We start from the raw sequence: 22,666 nt of genomic DNA, 5'->3' as shown, positions 1-22,666 counted from the left end.
CGGTGTGAAACGGGTCAGTGTGAAAACCGGGAGCGGGACGGCGCTCGTGTCCTGTCTGTGATCCGAACCCAGCGGCTTCTCTCCTCTCCTCGGGCTTTTTTCTTACTCCTTTATCCACAGAAACAAATCTCGGCGCATCTCCTGCGGAGGAACGTTCTTAAACATAGTTTTTTGGGGTCACTGAATCCCGGTCTTCAGACAGAGAAGAAAAAAAAAAAAAGAACGTAACCAAAGTCCAACCCGTTAAAGATTAAGATTTTTTACATATATATATTTCGGGTTGGGATCCTCTAGGAACCGTCTAGATTGTTTGCAAACACAAATCCATAATTCAAAATTAAGGCATGTACTTGCTGGCAATAGTTTACCAAAAACATTTGAGACTGACTGGTGACACGGGATGGCAGCAGACAAGTTACTTGACTTACTAATTAAGGGGAAAGACGAGCTCTGGAAATAAAGGGGGTTTTAATTAACTGAATCATGACAGGGTTGGTTGTTAAAATCATATTAAGCAGATATCGGATGTTCTCTGTCCTAGATTGGGTAATCTCATAGTTTCCACTGGTTGGTGAGTGTTTTAACCACTGGAGCATGAGGTTTTGATTTTTTTTTTCCTCCTAAAAGGGTGGATTGTTGTCCACACAATCTTTTTTTGCCATTTTGACCATGCTAACATTTTTTGCTCAGTCTTTGGCTGGCAGATGAGAAAGCTAAATCTGAACACACTGTTCTTGGCAATGACTTGTCTTTCCACTCCTCCAGTCACTGGGATCATCATTTCCATGTTAAATTGCTCCTTATTGTGACGGCACTAAATTTCACCCCCATTGTTTCCCAGTTACCTGTTTCTCTTGGGCCTTTCTGGCACTGGGTAAGTTGCATCAACTCGTGTCATTAGCAGATTTTATCGTACTCCTGCTAATTGCTCCTACTTGGTGCCAACTCTTCACAGCAAAAAGCAAAAAAAGCGTGAGGAGCTTCCGACAGACCCCATTCCCGACAGACGCGTCGTCGTTCTGGGAGCTGCAGCCCTGGACGCCGCCGTCCCGCTGCCGGCCTCCCCTGGGCCCCTCGGAGCCGCCCCGGAGGCTGCGGGAAGGGGCTTTCCTGGAGGGGCATTCCTGGGTTTGCTGTGCTGAATTTTGTAAGAGAAGCCGTGATGGCTCACAGTCACCTCTTTGATTTTTAGTGCTCTGTAATAATAAAAAAACGTGTCATTTTCAAGCGTGACCCAGATCGATTTGTCCAGGTTGGCAGGTTTAAAAAGGATACACCGTAAATGCTCGAGGTTACTGTTGTGTGCAATGGCTCTTTGTACGCTGCCTCCTGCAACAGAAAAGATTTCTTTTCCCAAGTTTGCATTTCTTATTTGTACAACCCCTTAATTTGTTTGGGTGGCAAGAAACGGAGCTCTCTCCCACCCTGTTTTATCTCTAGAGTAGACGGTCTTGGGTCTTGCCCTGGAACGCGCTGGGCAGCGTCTTGTTGGGCCGTCACCATCCCGGCTTCCTGCCCTTGGGGGGAACGTGCGGGAGGGAAGAGCCCCCGGGAGGCTGTTTCCCGCCTCGGGAGGCTCTTTTTCCCCTCGGGAGGCTGTTTCCCGCATTCCCTTTATGCTGGATGCTGATTCTTGGCCTGTTTCATGGGCTAATGGTTCCCACCGCTAAAGGCTGGTTCTCACTCAGTAGCAGAATTATCCAACACAATCTGTCCCAACGTTTTTTTCCTTTGCCTTTCAAACCCCATACAAAGCACTGATGAAAAGTTAAGTTTCCTTCCTTTTTCCTGAGTGACTCTGCCACAAAGAATGTCAGTCAAGCCTCGGACGTCTTGTCTATATACTTTTTTGGGGCTGCGTTCAGGCTCCATCCATCAAAATAAACTGATCTGTGCTTTCCGGCAGAAAGCCGAAGGGCTATTCCTGGTGAAACAGAAGCTGTGTGGAGAGCAAGATGAAAGTACACAAATCTCTGGAGATGCAGCATGTATGCCTGCCATTCAGCTTTATTTTAATTTGGTTAAAAAATAAATCTTGCTTCTGACAGTCAGCTACTTTAGATTTTAATCAAACCTATCCAGACCGCATGCTTTCTGCACAAGTACTCGGGCTGCTTTGGCTTCTCCCTGGATCAGAAACGAAGAACATTTCTTCCTATTAAGCTTGAAATCTGAGCTACGCAGTGTGGGACTTCAAAGCGGGTGTTTTGTCAGGGATGGGCCAGAGAAATGCAGCTCCTCGGTGACGCAGAGAGATCGGGAATCCTCGTGCCCGCTCTGCTCTGCGGCGGCGCTCACAACTTGTCACCATTCTACACAAGTTTTGTCGTGTCCCGTCCGTGCCCACCCCCGCCCAGGTTTGGTCTTTCACGCAGCACTGCGAGATCGGTTAATCTCTGCGTCCCTTCCCCCCCCTCCCCCCAGAACTGATCTTTAAGCTTGCAGAAGAAGAATTCCTGACATCAGTATAAATAAACGGTGGCACATGAACCGAGACAAAGCACGTGCCAAGGTACCTTCTGGTCCTGCTCGAGCGAAGATGTCAAGCTACACGCAGTTATTTTGCCGTTCGGCTCTTTTCTGCACCCTGTTTCTTGGCAGTAGAGCCCTGATTTCGCAAATTTTCATTCCTGTAATGACTCAGTGTTTGCTAAATAGGAATACCCCATGCTTCCCCCCAAGGTGCGTGCCTGAGGATATTCTTTTCCTGCGCTAAACAGCAAGGGAGAGGAGAGGAAGGGAAAGGACTGGTAATCTTCAAAATACTCTTACAGCTATGATGTTCTTCTCAGAAACATCCCGACTGGAATTTCCCACACTTGCAAGCATTTCACATCTCACCACACAGCCCAAACTAACCCAAACTCTGAGGGATTGTTTTTCATCCCCAGAGCTGGTGTTCCTTGATGCAGCTTTTAACTTTCCCACTTCCTGGGTAGTCACTTGATTACGGTTAAGCGTTGGTAAGAGTTTCAAAATCCTCAGTGTCTTTCCTAATATTGGGCTCAGCAGCCCAGTAGCCTGCAGACCCTCTGTTGCAGCAGCCATTCCTGTGGCCCGGAGATGAAAGGCCGTTTTCCACGCTCCGAACTGCATTGTTTCTCCAGGCGGCTGGGGCAGATGTTGGGCGATGTGGGACATGGGCTTTTCCCAGCATCAGCTGCAGCTACAGGTCGTGTAGCGATGGGACGAGGGGTAACAGTTTTGAAGTGAAAGGGGAAATTTAGATTAGACATTAAGGAAGAAATTCTTTGCTGTGAGGGTGGTGAGCCCCTGGCCCAGGTTGCCCAGAGAAGCTGTGGCTGCCCCGTCCCTGGAGGGGTTCAAGGCCAGGTTGGACGGGGCTTGGAGCAACCTGGTCTGGTGGGAGGTGTCCCTGCCCAGGGCAGGGGGGTGGGACTGGATGGGCTTTAAGGTCCCTTCCAACCCAAACCGTTCCATGATTCTATGATTTGCTGGTCCAGTCGGTCTTGACCTCGAAGTTTGGTTGATGGCTCTCATGCCCGTGCCTGGCCAGCACCCACTTCCCCGCATCCCCAGTGGCCGTCCCTCACGGCACCGGGGCGGCTGTGCGGCGGCAGAGCCACAGTTCAGAGGTGGGAGACGAAGCGGATGCGCTGGGAGTAGGCCAGGTCCACGATGTAGAGCAGGAGGTTGACGTAGGTGAAGATGGCGACCACCAGCTGGCTGTCCCAGGGACACCTGCCCTTGGCGCAGAGCCCGGGGCGCCGCGGGGAGCCGTACTTGCTGTCGAAGCAGAACACCGGCCAGATGACGGCTGCGCTCATGTAGAGCAGCACAGCCCCAAAAGTGTAGATGACCACGGAGCGCTCGAAGGGGAACCACAGCACGGCCGTCTTACCTGTGACACTGAAGGCCACCACCACCACCGTCACCACAAAGCAGAAGCTGTAGACGGCCACGCACCACTGTGTCGCCACGTATTTGCTGTACTGGCTGTCGTTCACCAGCGCCCCAAAGATGATGCAGGCCACGAAGGCCTGCACAATTTTCAGGAGCCCCGAGACGGTGGCCATGTAGCTGGTGACTTGTCCCGGTTTTGCCCGGGTTAAGAATACCTCGGCGGCGTACGCGACGAACAGGAGGCCTGCGAAGACACTGGCGGCGATGCGGAAGTCTCTCACCTCGCAGCCGATGGGGTAACAGTCAAGCTGGACGAAGTAGAGCGGGTAGATCACCGCTGCCGTGACAGACATGAGCGTGGCCAGCATGGCAAAAGCAGCAGTGAAGTTTCCCCAGGAAATGCTCAGGCAGCTGTGCAGGTGCGTGAATTCGCAGGTGATGATGAAGACGGTGATGGCGAAACAGAAGGTCCAGACAAACATGCAGAACGTGCCGTAGGCTGCACTGAATCCCCCCCGGTGGGCCACCAGGCTGAACGTGGTGCATCCGAACGTCATCTGCAGCAAACGAGCTATTCCCACGGGGGACGTCACAGCCGCCGTGTTCAGATACGGCCCTCCCGTGCTCTCCATCATCTTTGCAGTCCGGCAGACAATGCAGTTAAAGCCCCCACAAAACGTCCTTTCAGGGTTTTGCTGCTTTTTCCTGAGTCACACCTGGTACCGGAGCAGCAGAGCCGCAGCTCGAATCCCCGCCTCGTCCCTCCCGGTGCCGGAGGTGCTGCCTCTGACGCTGAATGTGCGTTTCTGGCAGCCTCTCGGCGCAGACTTGCCGGCTGCAGGGACGTTACTGGCTGGCTCTGCCACCGGCCGCGATCTCAGGGTGCCGCCAGCAGCTCCCTCTGGTCTGAGACCTGCCCCGAGCTCTGTCCTTTCCCCGTCTCCTTTCCCGCGTGATGGCCGAAAGGGTCGCTTTCTCCCTGGAGGCTGACGTTTATTCCATTTCAGCCCTGCAGCTGTAGCTCTCTGCCGCGCTGTTCGCAGGAGCCCAGGAGTATAAATAGGGGCTATATTAATAGTTCTGGAATGAGTCCTGCCCCCCTCAACTGCCGTGAGCGGGTGTTATTTAACACTGAAACTGCGAGCCCCATCAGAGGATCTTGGTTATCCTTCTGCTACTCCTCTGGCAGCGCGGGGGTCCCTGGAACACCGGGGATCTCCCGGCAGCCACCCCACAGCGGGGTCTGTCCGTGGAATCGGGCCGGGATCCAGCCACGCTGCAGGAGCAGGAGCTCGGTCCTGCAGACCCAGGGCCCCCTGCGCGGGGGCACGAGCCCGAAGGCATCACAAGCCCTGTAAAAAGATTTAGGCCAGAGGCTATGATAAAAGCTGACTCACTTTGCTGCATTTGATCTGGAGCAGTAATATATTTGCCTGCTGTGAAAGGCCCTGCCGTGCTTTGCGCATTAGTGAGAGCTTGTGGCTGTGAAGATTTTGAGCACTAGTCCTCACCGTCTCCTTAAACTCTTCCCTGTCTCTGCTTTACTTATACGGGAACCAGTTATTCTCGTATCTCTGAATGCCAAAACTGGATACAATTGTAAAAAAAAAAAAAAAAAAGGCAAAAAAAATTGCTTTGATATTCTTAGCTCTGTTTTGGAAGACAGATTTCAATATATCGCATCAGACCCTCCCTCCTGTTGGATCAAAGCTTTCCCAGGTAGCCGTTTTTGGTATACGTTTCCCCAGACTTGGCCCCTGCCCAAAAGTCTCTTAATTCTAACTCTGAAAGCCCCCAAGAAAATTTCTGATGTAATTTCAGAATGGGAAAAAATGAAACACACAACATAGTAGAAAAACTCCTCCCTTACCTGATGGCAGCACCGCTGACTCCCCGCCTGCAGACCAGCTCTCGCCGTGCTGGTCCCAGTGCGGACGCGGGGAGCTCCCAGGAGCTCTGCAGGGAGCAGCCTGAGCCGGGGCCAGCCCAGCCTGGAGCCCGAAAACCACCCTGAATGGGCCCGGGGGGGCATCAGCTGTGCTGACAAAGTCTGTAACTTCCTAACGACCCTCACACTTGGTAACAATAATAATAATTGCTTAATCGCTTAATATTGTTGTTTCTGATTTGTATGTTAATGTAACGATGAGACACCTAACCAACGAATCGCCACATGCAGTGCCAGATACTACAACGAAGATCTGACAAAAGCGAGTGTCTGCTCCAGTTTTTGACCGTAACACGTAGTTCTGGGGCAGCCCGGGTGCGTCCAGGTGGGGGACGCGGCTCTGCCTTCCCCCATGACCCTCCCTCCTGCTGGATGGGGGCTCTGACGGCCGGTTCGGGGACCTTGGGCAGCTGGAAGCCCCCAGCCCCTGGAAGAACACCCATGTCAGCAAACGGCTGCCGGCAAGGTCTGCTGGCACCAGCGCTGGCGTGGCCCCTGCGCGGCACCTCGACCACAGCTCAGGCTGCCGGGACGCAACTCCAGAGTCTCCGCTTGGAAAAAATGGGCTTTGGAGGCAACGCGGCAGGTTCCCGGCTGCTGGTTCCCCCCCTCCTCCCTTGCTCTCACACATCTTGCCAACACAACTGCTCTAGGAGTTGGATCAGGGCACTAATCTCAGATTTTAAGAAGACCAGCAGAAAACTTGCACCTGACATGGATTATTTTTAACCTGGAGGCGTCTCTGGTCTGATGCACACAGCAGACGTGCACGGGTGCATCCACGCAGCATCGACAACTGGGGCAGCCAGGACCAGGGGCTTGGACAGGAACTGTTTACGTTAGTGCTGCCGAAAGTCACTCGTGATCCAGCTGTGGCTCAAGACAAGAGACAGATGGAGGCAGACGTCGGTTACGGCAGGATTGCTCGCGGTGGAAAGCAGCTGCAGCGCTCCAGCAGCTCCCCGCCAGTGTTTTGTAGGCCAGGAATAACTCTACGGAACGATTCGTAGGAGAACAGTAAAAATTCTGTGGATGTTAAGATAAAATGTGTCTAACTTCAGCTTTGTCACCGTCTTGTAACCTCAGTGTCTCACAAAAATCCCTCCCATTTTCCTTAAAAAGACCTGTGGTGCTAAACGTAGAAAACCTGCATTCATTTGGGGTGGAAGTTGCACAATTAACATCACAACAACCAGGAAATGCAGCGAGAGCCAAGGAGCCCCTGGTGAAGGTGCTCTCACCCCCAGGTCTTGCTCTTCCTGACTCTCTGTGATGTTAATCCTTCACCTCTACCAGAGGACAACTCTTCCCTCTCAGACAGAAAGAATATCATCTAGTCATAAGATCTGAGTGTACAAACACGCTGTATTGTATTTTCCAGTCTTGCCCTTTTTGCCACTGGCTTCCACACAGCAGATGTCACTGGGGATGAACTTAGAAGTGCCAGTTTACCAAAGGCTTGGGAAAATTATATTTATTGCACAAGTACAAGAAGAAGTATAGAGCTGGATGTGACTTCCTGGGTTACAGATCCCGATTTCTGGCTATGACATGTAACCACATTGTATAATTTTTCTAATAAATTAGCCAAGTTCCCCTTTAAAAATATTTCCGAGGCATTTTAAAAGACTGTTGCAGTGGCGCACTAAGCGAGAAGAGTGACCCCTGACTCCCAGGGATTTTTTCCTGTGCTTGCAAGGAAAATATCCCCCCCAAACACTTTTTGCCTTTTAGAAATTAACCTTTGAATTAATGTTTTAGATTTAGAATTAGTTTACCTGGATACACGTAACCAGCTCTGCAAAAAAAGTATTCCAAACTTCAACAGTGGCACTTACACTTTACTGTTTCCTAGTAGGAATACATCGCTGGACGCAGCCCAGGGCACTTGCCACATCTACGGGTGCATCACCTTGTATATAGTCGTCCTGCGAAGAGCTGACGCGCAGCGGTCCCCGCGGTGCTCCCGATGAACCAGCGCACAGCAGAAATTCCGGACGCTGCTCAAGTACCAGCACTTTGACTCCACGTGACTCCAGCCCCAAAGGAATCCCATCCTCCTGGACGCTTTCCCAAATGTTGTCTGTACTGAAGAAGCCTCTTAACTTGGTGGCATGAAAAATGTAATCAGAACAATTTTACTTGTATACCCAAGTCATTAAAACATAAAGGATATTAGTAATCCCTATATTGTTCTTAGGGAAACTCCACTCGTAGTTTTCCTACGTTTCGGTTCTGCTGGGAGCACCGTTCATTTTCTCTTTAGCTACTTTTTTACCTTAAATGCGTACTAAACCCATCTTGTACAACAGGATGGGTAATTTCCTGGGTGGCGCTGCCTGGCTGCTGAAGCCCATGAAAAGTAACCAAATGGCTGCAGTTTTGTTCAGTTTTGGTTTTACTCACCTCAGACAGCGGATGCTACAAACAGCATTACCATTTTAACCCGGCAAGACTTATCTTCAAAGTGCATGGAATTCTTCTAAAATTAGGCCCTAATTTTTTTGTGGCCAAACGCGTTGTATAACCATTTACGCAAGTGCAAGCGAATGCAAAGTCGGTATCAAGGACTCTGCAGAAAGGATGTCATTATGCTCCTCGCGCACGTTTGTCTGCTCCAGCCGCGCACACGGCAGCGTAAAGCGCTTTCCCTGCCGAGGAACGGTCTCCCGCTCCCTCCAGCTCCGCATTCACGATCCCTCCCGTCTTCTCCTCCCATTACCACCAACGGGGATTCTCCCTTCCGAGGTGGGCGTGTTCGCAAACGACTAGAAGAACAAAAATATGTTCGTGCTTGTCTTGTGTTCTCTGCCTTTCATGTTCCAAGTGCTCCCCATTTTAAGACGGGCCAGACGGTCTGATCAAACACTTCTCTCACTAGAACAGAGGCCTTTGCTGCAAAACCAGATCTCCCTGCATCTTAAAATGCAACGCCCCCAACACCTGGCAAATCACAGTCAAGCTGAAAACGCCGTGCAAGTAGGCAAGCATCAACGCTGGGTGAAAATCTCTGTACTTAGACCTCGTATTGCAACCTCTCATCAGAGCAACAATGACAAAGCGTACTGCAAGGGGAACACAGAAGTCTAATTATTACAAAACGTCAATACCACCCTCAGCCCTTTTTTCCCAGGCACAAGTGATCACAAGGATAACCCATCCAAATGAGCAGCATAAACAACTTTACAAAGACATATGTATGGTTCTCTGGTCAGCCCTTATAAATAGCGTTTTACATATTAAAATAAATATGTCCACGTTGCCAAAGTAGCAAGAGGTTTCTTCGTTATTTAAAAAAAATATGTTACAAAACAATATCATTTATATTTCTTGCTTAGTTTAAAAAAAGTAATAAAAAAGTCATTTTATAAAATAATACGAAAGTAAATTGAGTACAAGAGTGTCCATCCCTAGCACGTGTCCTGGGTTCGTATGTTATGACTCATCATGAGATGCTGACCTCCAGGAAGTCATGTAATCATTCCTTCACTTCTAGTTGGACAAAAGAAATCCAGTGCTTGCTTTTTTCACCACTTGTATCAAGTCTATGATGTAAAATTCATGGCAAGGGAAGAAGTCCTAGATCTGGGGAAGGTTCTCATTGCTGCTATTTATGGCTTTGCTACTCCCTGTATCAGATTGCCTTGTGTAACACAGGATATGAATGGCCAAAACTCAGCCCTGGCGTTTGGAGGCAATGAGTTCCAGTCAAATAGTGTAAGCAAGAAATTGCCCTTTTTTTTTTTTTTTTTTTTTTCTTTCTTGACACATCCTAAGTGTGCAAGAGTGTGGGAGCACGTGGGTGTGTACAGGTTTGAGCATGCGTGGGTGTGAGCGTGCGTCTGCCTGCATGAGCGTAAGGAAGAAGATTAGAAAGTGTGGGAGAAGGGCTTGGAGTCTCCTCCGGATCTAATCGCTCTGCCCCTCTGCAGCCCCCTTCCTAGTTACCACTGCTGAGCATCCCCAGGAGTTTGCTGGGCTCCAGGCCCTGCTGCTGTGCCATCTTCTGAACATCAAAACCCATGTGCATGAGGAACTGGATGACATTCATCTCCTGCCCTGTGAACTGGTCCCTGATAGTGGGGCAGGAGGGGTTGCAGTGGGGCCAGGGACAGCTGTCGATCAGGTGAATCGGGCAGCCTTTCAGAGGGGCCTTCCCATTTTTGTTGCTCTCGTGTAGGCTCCGATCCCAACAGTGCAGGGCCCGGGGTAACGATGTCCCCTTCACCTGGATGTCTGTCCAGTGGCTGAAAAGACAAACCGCACAGACTGCATCAGAGGGGCCGGGCTGCCGGAAAGGGTTCCTTCCCCTACCGTTTCCCTGTGACCTTTCATAGAATCTGCAAAAGCACTCACTTGCGTGTAATGATCTCATGAGACAAACAGGCAGGAGCAAAGCTAGCGCTAAAGGAAAAAAGGAAACAAGGATTAGGTCTTGGAAGGACAAAGTAACTCCTGCTAAATAGAACCTTCCGGACTAGATAGAGGGTGGAATTTTTGCTGCTCCTGGCAAGATTTTTAGAAACAGCAATGACTATCATGATATAAAACCTGACTGGACTGGAAAACATCCAGAAGAAAAGGGATTCCACCCTGCCTAACGGTGCACATTTGCAACAAGAGACTCCCGAATGCATAAACCAAGTAAGGCGCATTAACGGTTCCTCCTCTGTTGCCTCGTCCGCTCTCTGCATGTTTTACAGTCAGCACTTTTCAAACATCCCTGTGAGGTTAACGGCCGTGCAATGGCAAGGAGTCTCAGACCTCATCTTGGAGGTAGGAAAGAAAAAAACCACCTTCCTATCAATAACAAAGGGTAGCTGATAATTGTGAAGCTGGAAATTACTTTGCACTTATCCAGAAATTAAAAAGGCAACACTCTTGATGTAGACTAAGAGTTACCAAATTTACAACATTGATTTCTGCAGAGATCACAGAATCACACACGCAGAATCACAGAATGGTTTGGGTTGGAAGGGACCCTAAAGATCATCTAGTTCCACCCCCGCTGCCCTGGGCAGGGACACCTCCCACTAGAGCAGGCTGCTCAAAGCCTCATCCAGCCTGGCCTTGAATCTGAGAGATCTGAGAAATTCTGCTAGGATACCGGATAGGAATGTCTCTTAGAAATAAATGTGCCAGGTTTTCCTCAATGAAATACTTACGTCACATCCTTCAAGGTGTTTCTCAGCTCCCTACCCAGATTCTGGATGTAGAGCCACTGCCCCTCCTGAACAGGCTGGCCAGTGAGGTGTACGTTGTCTACAGTAAGCTGGGCCTCATCAAAGAGCCACTGGACAACAAAGACTGGACCTAGGAAGACAAAAAATTTGGAAAAGGAATTGCTCTAAGTTAGCTACGGATACAGAGGAAACCCTAGAATACATTTTATGTCTCTCCTTTGATACTTACATCGAAGAGTAGGGTAAATCTTATATCCAAAAAAGCAATTCCATTCCTCTCCCTCTTTAAACTGCAGCTTACAGCGTTCAGGTACGATACCATTCCAGTACCTAGAAGACAAAGCGATAACAGAATGAAAGTCATAGCACAGTCTTAACAGCAGCCTTTTCATATCCCGGTCTGTTTCTGTTCTGGTTATAGTTCCAACTTACTGCGCAGAGCTCTTTCTTGGCTACACTGTACCTTGAACACGTTTTAGAGCATCTACAATTGTACGCTTTCTTTTGCATGTCTAGATTTTAAATGATCATCTTTTCCAATAAAATCATTGAAAAACCACCCATGTAGATGATAAATATTCTTTAAGTATCAAAATGAAGGAAGACAGAGAAGGAGGACATCTTCTCCGCACTCTAATCTCTTACAAAATTGTTCTTTAGAGCATCTGACTGTACCTTATTCCTCTTCTGATGGCTTCTGTTGGAGCACACGTTATGGTATCGATACAGTCAGTTCTGCGATACTGTTTATTATCCAGGAACCATCCGGAGTCTGCCAGGCCTCGAACCTGAATCCCTTGATAACCCATCTCCTCCAGCTGCTCTGCCACGCGATCCACGTTCAGGAGCACTCCTGTCCCTCCAGCACTGCAACGGCAACGGCAACGTTCATGCTGCAGTCACGGAGCACGCACGGCCTCGCACACGCACCCTCCCACTCCGTAAATAACTTTGCCTACCCACAGGACAATCCACTGCTAACTTGGTGGTCACCAAGATATTTCCTTGCTTTGCAAAACACTCAGAAAAAAAGCCACGGCTGAGTAACCATCTGATACCTCAGAAACCAAACCCTGTTCTTGTTCTTTCTCCTGGGAGATAAATATGCTGTACATCATTTGCAAGGGGTTTGGCTGCTAAAACCCGGAAGAACCCGAAGTGAGACAAATTCACCCTCTGCAACTTCCATAATACACCCCTGTGCAACACACGGCGAGTGTGCCACAGCTTTCTGCAACGTAGCACAATTCAGAGCACCCGCATCAGGCAAGTCTGATTTTTTAATTCAGATGTCCCGAATCTATTCACAAGAGGAATGTGTCTCATGGTGTGGGCCAACAGGAGCCAGCATTCTCGATGCAGGGAAGAATGAACACATTCCCTCCCTCTTGCAAAGCTTGTACCTCGTTGTTATTTTCTCCATTTTCTCATCAGTGTACCTGGACCAAAAGCTGAGTAAATAACATTATATCATTCCCTGTTGCACAGCTGAAAGGAGAAAACTGAGAAGAGACGCGGGCTTTGCTGTGTTGGTGTTACTGTACTCCTAGAAGAGGTTTTTCAGGATCTGCTGAGACCTCCTCCCTAACAGCTTTCTACTGTGCAAATGTCTTCACCACAGGAAATCTTGTTGATACCCACCTGCTCCCTGCTAGCAGCAACACCTTTGCAGTGCTAAGGCCTTTTCCCACCAGCTCCTTTATAACCTCCTGAATGATCAGTGCTCCCATGAAGGCATATTCATCTGGAAGAGATAGATCAGTGTCAATAAAACTCTTTCCTGTCCAGGCTAAGACTTTTATTTCTTCTCCACAAATGCTTAAGAACCTTAGGAAGGGATCATGAGCCTAAAACCGGCCCTTTTTCTCCACCTCTATCAAGTACATCCAGCAAGAGATACTCCCACTTGTACAAAGCTCGCTTCCCTGAAAAAGACTGCATAGAGAGCGAAGAGAATACACAATAACACGAGCACGCCTTCCTACAGCAGCGCTTAGGAACCGGTAATCTCGGAGAAGGAAATCAAGAGCAAAGAGGAAGGCGCTGGGACCCTTCCTTGATACACGAGGAACACGCAGACCTTCCTCCCACCCAGGATCTCAGTTCCAACTTACTGCATCCCTTTTTTTCCCCAGTTCATAAAGCCAATTCAGACAAGCAATGTTTCACAAAATGGTACACCTACATAGACAGCCACCGAAAGGCAGCCAGGCGTGCTGAGGTGTAACTGCTTCATGGGAACAACCACAAGAAGCTATGATGAAGTGAAAAGGTCCCTTACGGTGACAAAAAGTGCACCTGTGGTATCCATGAGTGGTCAGTTTCTCAATGTACGAGTTAGTGGAAGAGCCATCGAGTGACACCGAGTTCTGGTTTAAGGACAGACCTCACAGACCAACTCAAAGAAAAGCAGTAACCTTCTGCCTTTTCAGTGCCATGTCACAAGAGCATCTTAGGCCACATTCTTTTGTTCACAGCAGCGTACATCAACAGTAATTCCATTCTGTTCAAAAAAACCCCTTCGCGAACAAACGAGAGGAGAACTAAGCCCCTGGTGTTTCTATAGACATTACTGCACCCAGACACCGATCCTGCTTAAACTGGGAAAACCAGAGAAGCACCTGAGGTAGAATAATTCATTTGCACAAAATCCAGCTTAATCTGGAAGTGGACTCCTCTGAGCAGACTCCCAGAGTTCCATCATCATCAGAACGACAGCCGATGGTAATGCATGTATCAAGACGAACTGTTCTTCGTTTCACAAAGAAACCTGCAGACAGCTTTACCCTGACACACGACGGCTCCTGTCAAAGGCCAAATATCCTCCTGATAGAGAAGTCTGAAACCAAATTCACGGCACTTGCCTCTCAGATGAGCCAAACCAAAGTCGCATGCAACAGATCACGGCTCCTCAGCTACACCATTTAATTTGCCACATGCTGGAACCTGGAGATTCATCTAAAAGGAATCCGGTTCCTCTAACCGTCGCATACTGCAGCAGTGTAACAGCTCTGCAAGCAGTGGCTCTGAACTATGTCAGAACAGCCCGAGCTAAAGAGATCAGGATGTTTTATCTGGAAGTAGCTTGATATTCTTTCCTGCCCTTCAGCAAGAAAAAGCCTGTTCTTCATTCACGTAATTTCACAGAAGTCTGGCCATATCCTTTAATGTGTGATGTCTGGGGCAGCAACAGCCCATCAGCAACACTCACTTTTCTCAGACTTGGAAGAGGCACCGCTCCAAACATCACTTGAGCAATACGGGATGAATCTGTAAGAGAGAGTTGTGTGAGCACTGACGTTCCTTTGACATGCAAGCAGGGGTGAGGACAGGGTCAAGTAACTGGAAGAAAATTAAACCCTGGGGAGGGGAGAAGGGAAGAGTTTCTTGTCCAGCTAGACAACTTACCTTCTTGCACACCAACTGACAATTATAACTGTCCTGAATTTTCTCATGAACACTGGTAGTTTTACTGAGTCAAAACAATAAATAATGTGTCTTTTATCAATCTAATTGAAGCACTGAGTTCAGTGGACAGAACAATGGGCCAAGATTTTGCTCTTAGCTGCCCCACTGATACGGTGGACGGCCTGCCACAGCCAAACTCTCTGTGCTTCCGTTTTTCACGTGAAAAATGAGAAGACCTTGTCAATGCAGCGTAAATGCTGACTGCAGCCACTGGAGGTTTTGGCAGGAATGAAGTTATCTTCACATTTTTGTCTCCAGCTTGCAGCATGCAAATTAACACCCCTCTCTTCTGCCTTTCCCTCCTATTTAGACGCATACATAAACCGGTGTCTTTCTCGTTTCTCTCTTTGAGCTAGAAGAGCTGCTCCACGCTCCCCTCCCATTGGCAAATGTGTAACATACCATCAGCCTACCACGCACAACAGTATCTTCCACTTCAGCTATTCGAGAAGGGTCTCTGAGATATCCCAGTTGGTCTTCATTAGACCCCACAACTCCAAGGACACTGGACTAAAGTTTCTCCAGACCTTGCCAACGCTACTTGTTAGAGCTGAACTAGAACAAATGAGGAAACGTACAATTTTCTCTCGCAAGTACTAGTCTTAGTCTGTCTTTGTAGCATTGCTGCTGGCCACAAGGCAGGAGATGCTGTCTAAGTATAAACCTATTTCCCCTCGTTGTCCCTCCTTACACCATGTTTGCGTTCCACCAGTGGGGATTTTCTTCTGGCTGCGATGACAGGATCCCAGTTCCTGCAGATGGGCACAAAGAAACATGGAATGTACAGATGACAGTCTGTGACTTCAGAGAAACAGTAAGAATCTCATGCGGGATCTCTGACCACACACAAAACAAACATCCACAATGAAAAACATTGGTGAGGAAAGCGGAAGGAACATTTCTAAATTTGTTCCTAGGCAGATGAGACTTTCAGAATTTGGTTCACGCGAGATGAAGCCTATCTAGAAGCCTCTCGTGGCACAGAGAAGAACCTGTGGCACATCCGTAAAATTAAGCACTTCTCCAAAAAACAAATCCTAGCAAGTTAATTCCAACACACGCAATTACAAGATCTGTATGAATGATGGAGGTTTAAATATTCAGAAAGCTGGAGCATAAGCAGCGAGAATGAAAAGAGAAGCTCAAGACTTCTGTGCTGAGTCAGGAGCGCCCCGAGCATGGGTATCGACGGTGCTAATTCCACCTTATGCACGATGACGGAAGATGCTACAAATGCTTCACGTATGCACCAAATGGATGCTTACACACAGAGAACCACTGAGCTGGCTAAGTAATGCTACGCAACTGTAAGTGGGGAAAATGTGGAAGGACCCAGCTCAAGGTAAAAGCCAGATCCCATTCCTCCCTGTGCACGCGGGGCCCGTCTGACCGCGGGGTAAGGGGCACCCAGCAAGAAAACGCATCTGTCACAAGAAACAGAGCGAGAGGCTCGGGAACGGCTCTTCTGACAGGGCTAAGAGAAGCACAGAGACTCTTTAAAAAGAAAAAACTAAACCCCAGCTCTGAAGACCCCGGCAGGTTTGTGAGTGCACGCGTGCATTTAACATAGAAAGAACACACTGGCCAACGTCCGGCGCTGTCGGCCGGTGACAACCACGTGCCCAACGCCTGCGCACGTCGGGGCGTCTGTGACGGCTCCAGCGAGCGGGGAACACGCGCCGTGGGGGAACGCGCGCCGTGGGGGAACGCGCGCCGTGGGGGGAACACGTCCTGTGGGGCATCTTCCCACAGCACCGATGGACGGGCCGCACCACGCCGACACGTCCCTGTCACACGGCAGCGACCACGTGCCCGCGAGGACGACGCCACCGCCGCTGCGGTGCCCGGCCCATCCCCGGGGCCTCGGGCCCGTCCCGCGGCGGGGGGGCAGGACTCACCCACTCGTGTCGCGGGCCACTCCCGGGAGCTCATCAGCCTGCGCATGGTGTCGTAGCGGGTGTCGCAGTTCTCCCTGTTGAAGCAGTACCACCCTCCTGGGGGAGAGAGGGCTCAGCCGGCCGCCCGAGGGGCCGCGGGCGGCGGGGTCGGGGCGCGGGGGGCGCCAGCGGGGCAGGAGGGGCCGCCCGCGGCGGCGGGACTCACCTTCCAGGAACAGCAGCCACCGCCGGCTGCCCTTGGACTCCTTCAGGTAGTACCTGCGGACAAACGCGCCGGGACGGCGCGAAGTCAGCGGCCGCCGGGCCCGACCGACGCCGGGCTGGGCCGGGCCGGGGCCTCGCGCCCGCCGGGCCCCGCCGCCGCGCGGGAGGCGCTCGCTGCACCTGTCGCCGCTGCGCCGCGCGTCGCCGCCAGGTGGCGCCAGAGCCGCGGGGGCCGGGCCGGGGGCGCGCGGCGGCCGGGGCCGGGCGGCGGGAGCGGCGGGAGCGCGGCGGGGCCGGCGGCGGCGCGGGGACTCACCCGGCCGGGCTGCCGTCGTTGCAGGTGACCGAGGCGTTGTGCAGGAGGTGCAGGCGCAGGTCGTGCGGCAGCGCCTGGGCCGAGCAGGGGTACAGCGACTGCGCCAGGCTCTTGACCTGCGCCATGAAGCTGTCCATGTTCCCCTCCACCGCCGTGAAGTCCAGCGGGAAGCTCTCCGCCGCCGCCGCCTCGCCGCGCTCGCGGGCGGCCGGGCCCCGCCGCCGCCAGCCCTTCCTGCCCTCGCCGCCGGGCCCGGCGTGCAGCAGCCCCAGCAGCAGCAGGAGGTGCACGGCCGCCGTGCCCATCGCCGCCCGCCGCCACCCGCCGCTCGCCGCGGCGGCAGCCAGCCCCCGGCGGCGGGCAGCGCCGCCCGCGCTCCGCCGCGCCCCGCCGCGCCGCCCGCGGGGACGGGGGTCGGCGGCGGGCGGCGAGGGCGGCGAGGACAGCGGCGGCGCGGGGTCGGCGGCGCGGCTGCCGGCGCAGGAGCCCGCCGCCCGCTCCCAGGCGGCGAGCATGACAGAGGGGCACGGAGTGCGCGGGGAGCGCGCCGGGGGCGCCGCCAGCCCGGGCGCCGCGTGGGGCAGCAGCCGGCCAGCCCCCGCCCTGCCCTGCCCTCCGCCCCCTCGGAGCGAGGCGGAGGGAGCGGGGGGTCTGCGCCGCACCGGCACGCCGGGACGCTCCGTCGGGGCGCGCCCCGCGCCCCCCGCCGCCGGCGCCGCCGCCATCGCCGCCCCTGCCGGCGCCGGGGCCGATCGGCGGCGGCCGGCGGCGCCCGCCAGCCTCGCCCGCGGGGCGGCGGGGGCGCGGGGCGGCCGCTCGCCGGGGCCGGGGCCGCCCGCGGAGGTCGGGCCGCGCGGGCGCGAGGACCCGCACGTGGCAGCCCCCGCGGCGGCGCCCCCCGGCCCGCGGCGCCTCCCCGCTCCCCCCCCCTCCGCTGCCGCCCCGACGGCGGCTCCTCCCCGGCTCCGCGCGGGCGGCGCTGCCCGCCCCGCCCCGCCCCCGCGCCCCCCCGCCGCCGTCGGTGCGGGCCGCCCCGCGGGTGGGGGGGTGCTCCGCGGTGCCGGGCTTCGGGAGCCGCGGGAAGCCGGGACCGTCATTTGGGCCGAGAGAGCGGCGGACGGCCGGGGCGGGTGGCGGGTCGCTGCCGGCCGGGGGGTGCCGCCGCCGTGGAACGGGAGGGGACGCGGTGGCACCGGCCGCCTTTGCAGCGGCGCCGGACGGGGCTTTCCCGCAGCTCCGGGTAGCCTGCGGGGCGCGGCGGCGGGTCGGGGGGACTCTGCTCTTCACAGCTGGAGAGGATTGTCCGCCGTGTGCCCGGGGCGGGCACATCCCCGTGACTGCAGACAGGGTCCTGGAGAAAAAGCCATGTCGGGTCCCAGCGAGCAGAGTGGCTCCCGTCTGCGAGAGCCAGGAGTGTCAGAGACCTGCCGTCCTTGTCGCAGACCTCGGTATTAAAAACCGAGGAAAAAGAGAGAAAATGCTACGATTTGAATAATTCCATCTTCCTGTGGATTCCGGAACGGACAGCTCACACCCCTCGACAGCCCCCCTAGCAGGGAAACAGCCTGTCTTTACCGGGAAATGTAATCTATCTGGGATCAGAAAAGGTGAAAATAGTATAATCTTAAAGTACTAAGCGGAGGGGTCTTTTGTAGAGACAGAGGTAAGGCTGTCCAGCTGCTGCAACTACATTTTTTACCTTGGCGCGCTTGGACTTTCTAAGTGTATTCTCAACTCCGAATTTCCTACATACGTAGCACATGGGTTTGCAATTTGCTTGCCATGTTGGTTGTTCTGTGTTGTTTTTTAATCTTTCAGTTACTCTTATATAGTCGCAGCCTTAGCTCTGTCCTCAGTCGGATTTTTACCTCCAAATGTTTTATTTAAGCGCTGATAGTACCAACAGTATCTTTAAGCCAGGAAAAGCCACTAAATTGAACATACCCCTCTACATGTGCACTACACTCACACCCTGATATATTTTTGGTCCCAGCAAAATTCTGTATCACCGTATCTTTTTCTATACTGGGTTTAACATCCCTTCCTCACTGGCCATGACAGGTATGAGCAAGTGGTCACTAGGACTAGTTATAGCTAGTCAGAGAGCTCCTCTGTCTGCCTGAGCAGAGGTGCAGCTGGAAGCTGGTTAGTTTGTGCGAAGTCCGAACAGCTAAATCACTAAGTCAGTCCCCGAGAGTGCTCAGGGTCACTGGAACAGTCAGCATAAACAACTCCAGGACCTCAAATTCCACTAGCTACAGCAAGAAAATGGGATGGATAAGGTTGCTGAACTCCATCCTACTTCTTTAGGGAAAAGGCGTGAAGTTGATCCCCTTGCAGGCTTCCTGGGTTCCATGCTCCTCCTTGGGGGGGTCTGCAGTTATGGGGCTCCGTAAGACCTTGTACCAGCTGCTGCACAAAGGGGTGACTGAATGTGAAGAACCTTAGGGCAAAGAGGAATGCGTGTTAAAGTTGCAGATCTTTGGGCCTGTGTCCAAAGAGGGGAAGCAAAGAAATTTAAATTTTGCCCATCTTGGCTTTACTGAGCCCCCTTCAGCTTGCTTTCTTCTGGTTCGGGTAGCGCAGGAGGGTTTATTTCAGAGCACTCTTACTTGTCCTCCCTCCAAAACCAAGTGAGATGTTCAGATTCCCTGTCAGGAAGGAGCAAGGGGCTGGTAAGAAGAAGGAAAGGCTGCGTGAGGTTATGGCATGACAGACTGCTTTCTCACCTCTAGACATTTAAATCTAGTACAGTTTAACTCTTTGACATACTGAACTTGAGAAAACATCAAAGTGCACACAGATTTTGGAGAATTTTGGGATAGTGTCCTTCAGCATGAGAGGTTCACCAAGTTTTCACCTTTTGGTAGAAGCCACCCTACGTTGAAGAGATGGGGCTCGGCACGGAAGGGAGCTCGGGGAAAGCTGTGAAAGAGCTGGACTCCTCTCCAGGCACTGAAGATGGGTTGTTTTTATTGGTAGGATTAAGGCACGTAGGAGGCCAGCAGGAGATTTTTAATGATTGGGAATAATGCTAAGGGAGATGGTGTTTTCGTGTAATACCTTTAAAAATGAAATATTCTGCATAGTATGTTCCAGTATGTCCTAATGTTGTTCTATATGTTGAAGTATACCGGACTACGTGATAAATAGCAAATGAGACAGTTCTGACATTCCCTCGTACTCTGCCAGGACCAAGGCAGCTCCAGTACTTGCCCTGTTGACGTTTCCCTATCAGAAGCCGAGAGGATTACACCTGAAGCCCTGTGCAGGGACTTGTGCCGGAGGTGTGTTTCCCCTCCATTGCCAGCTCTACCGCTCCACAGCCTGGGCTCAGATGAAGTTCCCCAGGTTGTTTCTTGGGTCTTGTGTTGATCAAAAGTGTGTTCGTGGTGTGAGTTACCCCACAGAAGACCACTCACCAGCAGATAAACCCTGCTTTTGCACAGGCATGCTACATCTCTTCTAGCATCTGTGGTGAGTGAGGGCAAAGCAACTCCCACAGGGCAACAGAGCGCGTTTATACCCTCTGTACAAATGTAATGAGCCGTGGGATGCTCTGGTGGGAACCACTCTCCTGAGCGTCCCCAGGACTTGGCACGACTGGTGGCAGGTAGAATACCCATGGCAGGAGGTTGGGACTAGATGATCTTTAAGGTCCCTTCAACCCAAGCCATTCTGTGGTTCTACGTACCATTGGTACAGACAGGAGGAAATCCTTTTCAGAATCATCGTTACCACGATAAGTAACTATTGTTCTGTATCATGTTTTGGAACTGGCTACAACATATTTCTAGATGTTCGCAGTTAATTTCCTATACGTTTGAAAGAGGAAAAAAAAAAAAAAAGAGGGATTTCCATGCTCTGTTGAGAAGCAAATGTATGCATTATTCTCTGCATGGGTGTGACAGAGTGCAAACGTGGATAATGCAGGGATACATCTCTAATGCAAAGCACCAGCTGCAGAAAAGGTGATTTTAGGGAAAGGTCATTCGACAGTTTGTTCACTCTAATCACTAGAGAAATGCGATTTCTGAGAAGTTTTCAGCACGGCAGATGTTGTTTTGCAGAGACTCACCTGGTAGATTTGCGGGCATCCTCTTGATCCTGACAGTGACAGAAATCCGAATTGTGAAGGGTATTTTCAGCTATTCCTTAATGAGTTCCTCTTTCCTTGTAGCACTTTAATGAACTCCAGGTTGTAGTTACCTCCCCCTTCTTTCTCTCCCGATGCTTCTAATTTGAGATAAATATTTGAGATTAGAAGTGGCTCTGGGTATGAAATGTGACCCTTAACCTCCATGCAACTCTCTGATTATGACATGCCATTAAAAACTAGATTCATCTCTCTAATCCCGCAACTTGGAAACGTTCAGCTCAAATTACATCAGTGTCTTTTTTAACAGGAGCAACGTTTCTTTAAGGGATGTGTCACTTTCAAATGCAAAATCGGAAACAGCTGCCTGCTTCAGACATCAGAGGAGCTACCCCCTATCCAGAAACGAGACCACTTTTTTGGGCTCCGTGAAACCCAAAATCTATCTTCTAAAATTGAAAGGCTGCTCCACCTCAGCAGCTGAATAATCACTGGCATTAACATAACCATTTTAGTTGTTTTTTCTTCTTCATACCTTCTATGAAGGTATTAATTAGTGGAAGGACAGGATATCTTCATTCTGCGTTAGATGCTTGCAGGGCTCTGGATCTCTACCCTATTTTAAAAACCAAGAACTTGCACACCATAGATACTTGTTGCACCCTTTGTAGGAAAAAGTGTGAAAACTTTCATATCGATCTGCCCGTAAGTCCTCATGCCTCTTCGCATATTTTACAGCAAAAAGCAATTAAAAAGGTAGGGAATTATAAGAAATATATCTCTCAAGTTGTGAATGTTACAGAGAAGGTAACAGAGAATGATCAGTGATTGTTTCTTAACAAGAGCTGGGGAACACCAAGGAAGAAGTTCTAAACCAAACAAAATTAAGTACTTTGTGTCATACGACACAATTTAACTGTGGCATCCATTGCTCCATGATCCTGGACGTGACAAAAGCTCAGATGGGCTCAAAACACGGCTGGGCAAATTCATGTAAGAAAAATCCATCAGGTATGATCAGATGTAAAGACACAACCCCTGACTCGGGAAGTCTAGAAGATGCAGATTGCTGAAAACTGGAAGTTGATACTGGGGAAAATATAATCGCAGAGTGCTCCAGTGCTGTTCCCAGTGGCCGTCAGACGCTGTGTTCCGCATCCCTTGCTGTGAGCAGTGTAGCCATCCTTATCGAGAAGCACTTCTAAGATGTGGGCCTCTCTCCTAGAAAAGAGCATCCTCGAGAGGATGGTAATTCATAACCTCCTCATGCAACGCTGAATTTCAAAGTATGAACAAAGTTCTTCACTACATAAGCTGAGAACTGACAAGAGGAGGATGGTGGTAATACCTCCATACATAGCTATCACGACTGTATTCAGAAAGTTCCATAGCTGCTTGGCTAAAATAGTAGGAAAAAAAAAGTGCCCATGGACAACTTACAGGGTAGTGATGTACAACTGAAGGTCATTCAGCTGATGTGGGCTGACAAGTTACAAATCAGCTGTTCTGTGGAAACTGGCCATATATACACCTCGTGTCCATCCCAGCTCTGAAAGTCAACTACCTCAACTTAAACCATTTTAATGTGTTTAGGAATTACGGAAACGGACTGGGATGCCAGTATCCTGAATACTGTAGCTGTGTAAGTGATAGGACCATGACATCTCCCAACAGAACGGAAAGAAAAAA

The 22,666-nt window shown here is 51.1% G+C and overlaps 2 protein-coding genes across 4 annotated transcripts; both read right to left on the bottom strand.

Annotated features, from left to right (window-relative positions):
- Nucleotides 1-160: 160 nt before the first annotated feature.
- MYADML2 (myeloid associated differentiation marker like 2) lies at nt 161-6,013 on the bottom strand. The gene has a single exon (XM_074607712.1). It carries the CDS (start codon nt 4,497-4,499, stop codon nt 3,591-3,593), a length of 909 nt encoding a protein of 302 aa, XP_074463813.1. The 5' UTR covers nt 4,500-6,013; the 3' UTR covers nt 161-3,590.
- A 472-nt stretch (nt 6,014-6,485) lies between these two features.
- NOTUM (notum, palmitoleoyl-protein carboxylesterase) lies at nt 6,486-17,209 on the bottom strand. Of its 3 annotated transcripts, XR_012589919.1 has the most exons (12): nt 16,882-17,209; nt 16,567-16,619; nt 16,362-16,457; nt 15,155-15,215; nt 14,207-14,265; nt 12,637-12,739; nt 11,671-11,862; nt 11,225-11,325; nt 10,978-11,125; nt 10,169-10,216; nt 7,651-10,059; nt 6,486-6,804 (listed from the first exon to the last, which is right to left on the bottom strand). XR_012589919.1 is itself a non-coding variant. In XM_074607710.1 (11 exons), the coding sequence occupies exons 1-11, from the start codon at nt 17,184-17,186 to the stop codon at nt 9,753-9,755; spliced, it is 1,473 nt and encodes a 490-aa protein (XP_074463811.1). In that variant the 5' UTR covers nt 17,187-17,209; the 3' UTR covers nt 7,266-9,752. The 3 variants fall into 3 exon arrangements, 2 of the variants coding, with proteins under 2 accessions (XP_074463811.1, XP_074463812.1); XM_074607710.1 differs by lacking the exon at nt 6,486-6,804 and having other exon boundaries at nt 7,266-10,059; XM_074607711.1 differs by lacking the exons at nt 6,486-6,804; nt 10,169-10,216 and having other exon boundaries at nt 7,266-10,059; nt 16,882-17,199.
- Nucleotides 17,210-22,666: the final 5,457 nt, after the last annotated feature.

Source organism: Larus michahellis, chromosome 14 (assembly GCF_964199755.1).
Source record: "Larus michahellis chromosome 14, bLarMic1.1, whole genome shotgun sequence".
In the NCBI taxonomy this organism is placed as follows: domain Eukaryota; kingdom Metazoa; phylum Chordata; class Aves; order Charadriiformes; family Laridae; genus Larus; species Larus michahellis.
The sequence above is the reverse complement of the archived record's forward strand: the minus strand, read 5'-3'. Positions and strand labels throughout refer to the sequence as shown.

Coding starts and splice junctions, on each gene's coding strand:
- MYADML2 (XM_074607712.1), bottom strand. CDS start 4,499: ATGATGGAGAGCACGGGAGGGCCGTATCTGAACACGGCGGCTGTGACG.
- NOTUM (XM_074607710.1), bottom strand. CDS start 17,186: ATGGGCACGGCGGCCGTGCACCTCCTGCTGCTGCTGGGGCTGCTGCAC. Junction 16,458..16,566: donor GTGGCTGCTGTTCCTGGAAG/GTGAGTCCCGCC, acceptor TCTCTCCCCCAG/GAGGGTGGTACTGCTTCAAC. Junction 10,060..10,168: donor CATGAGATCATTACACGCAA/GTGAGTGCTTTT, acceptor TTGTCTTTTCAG/CCACTGGACAGACATCCAGG.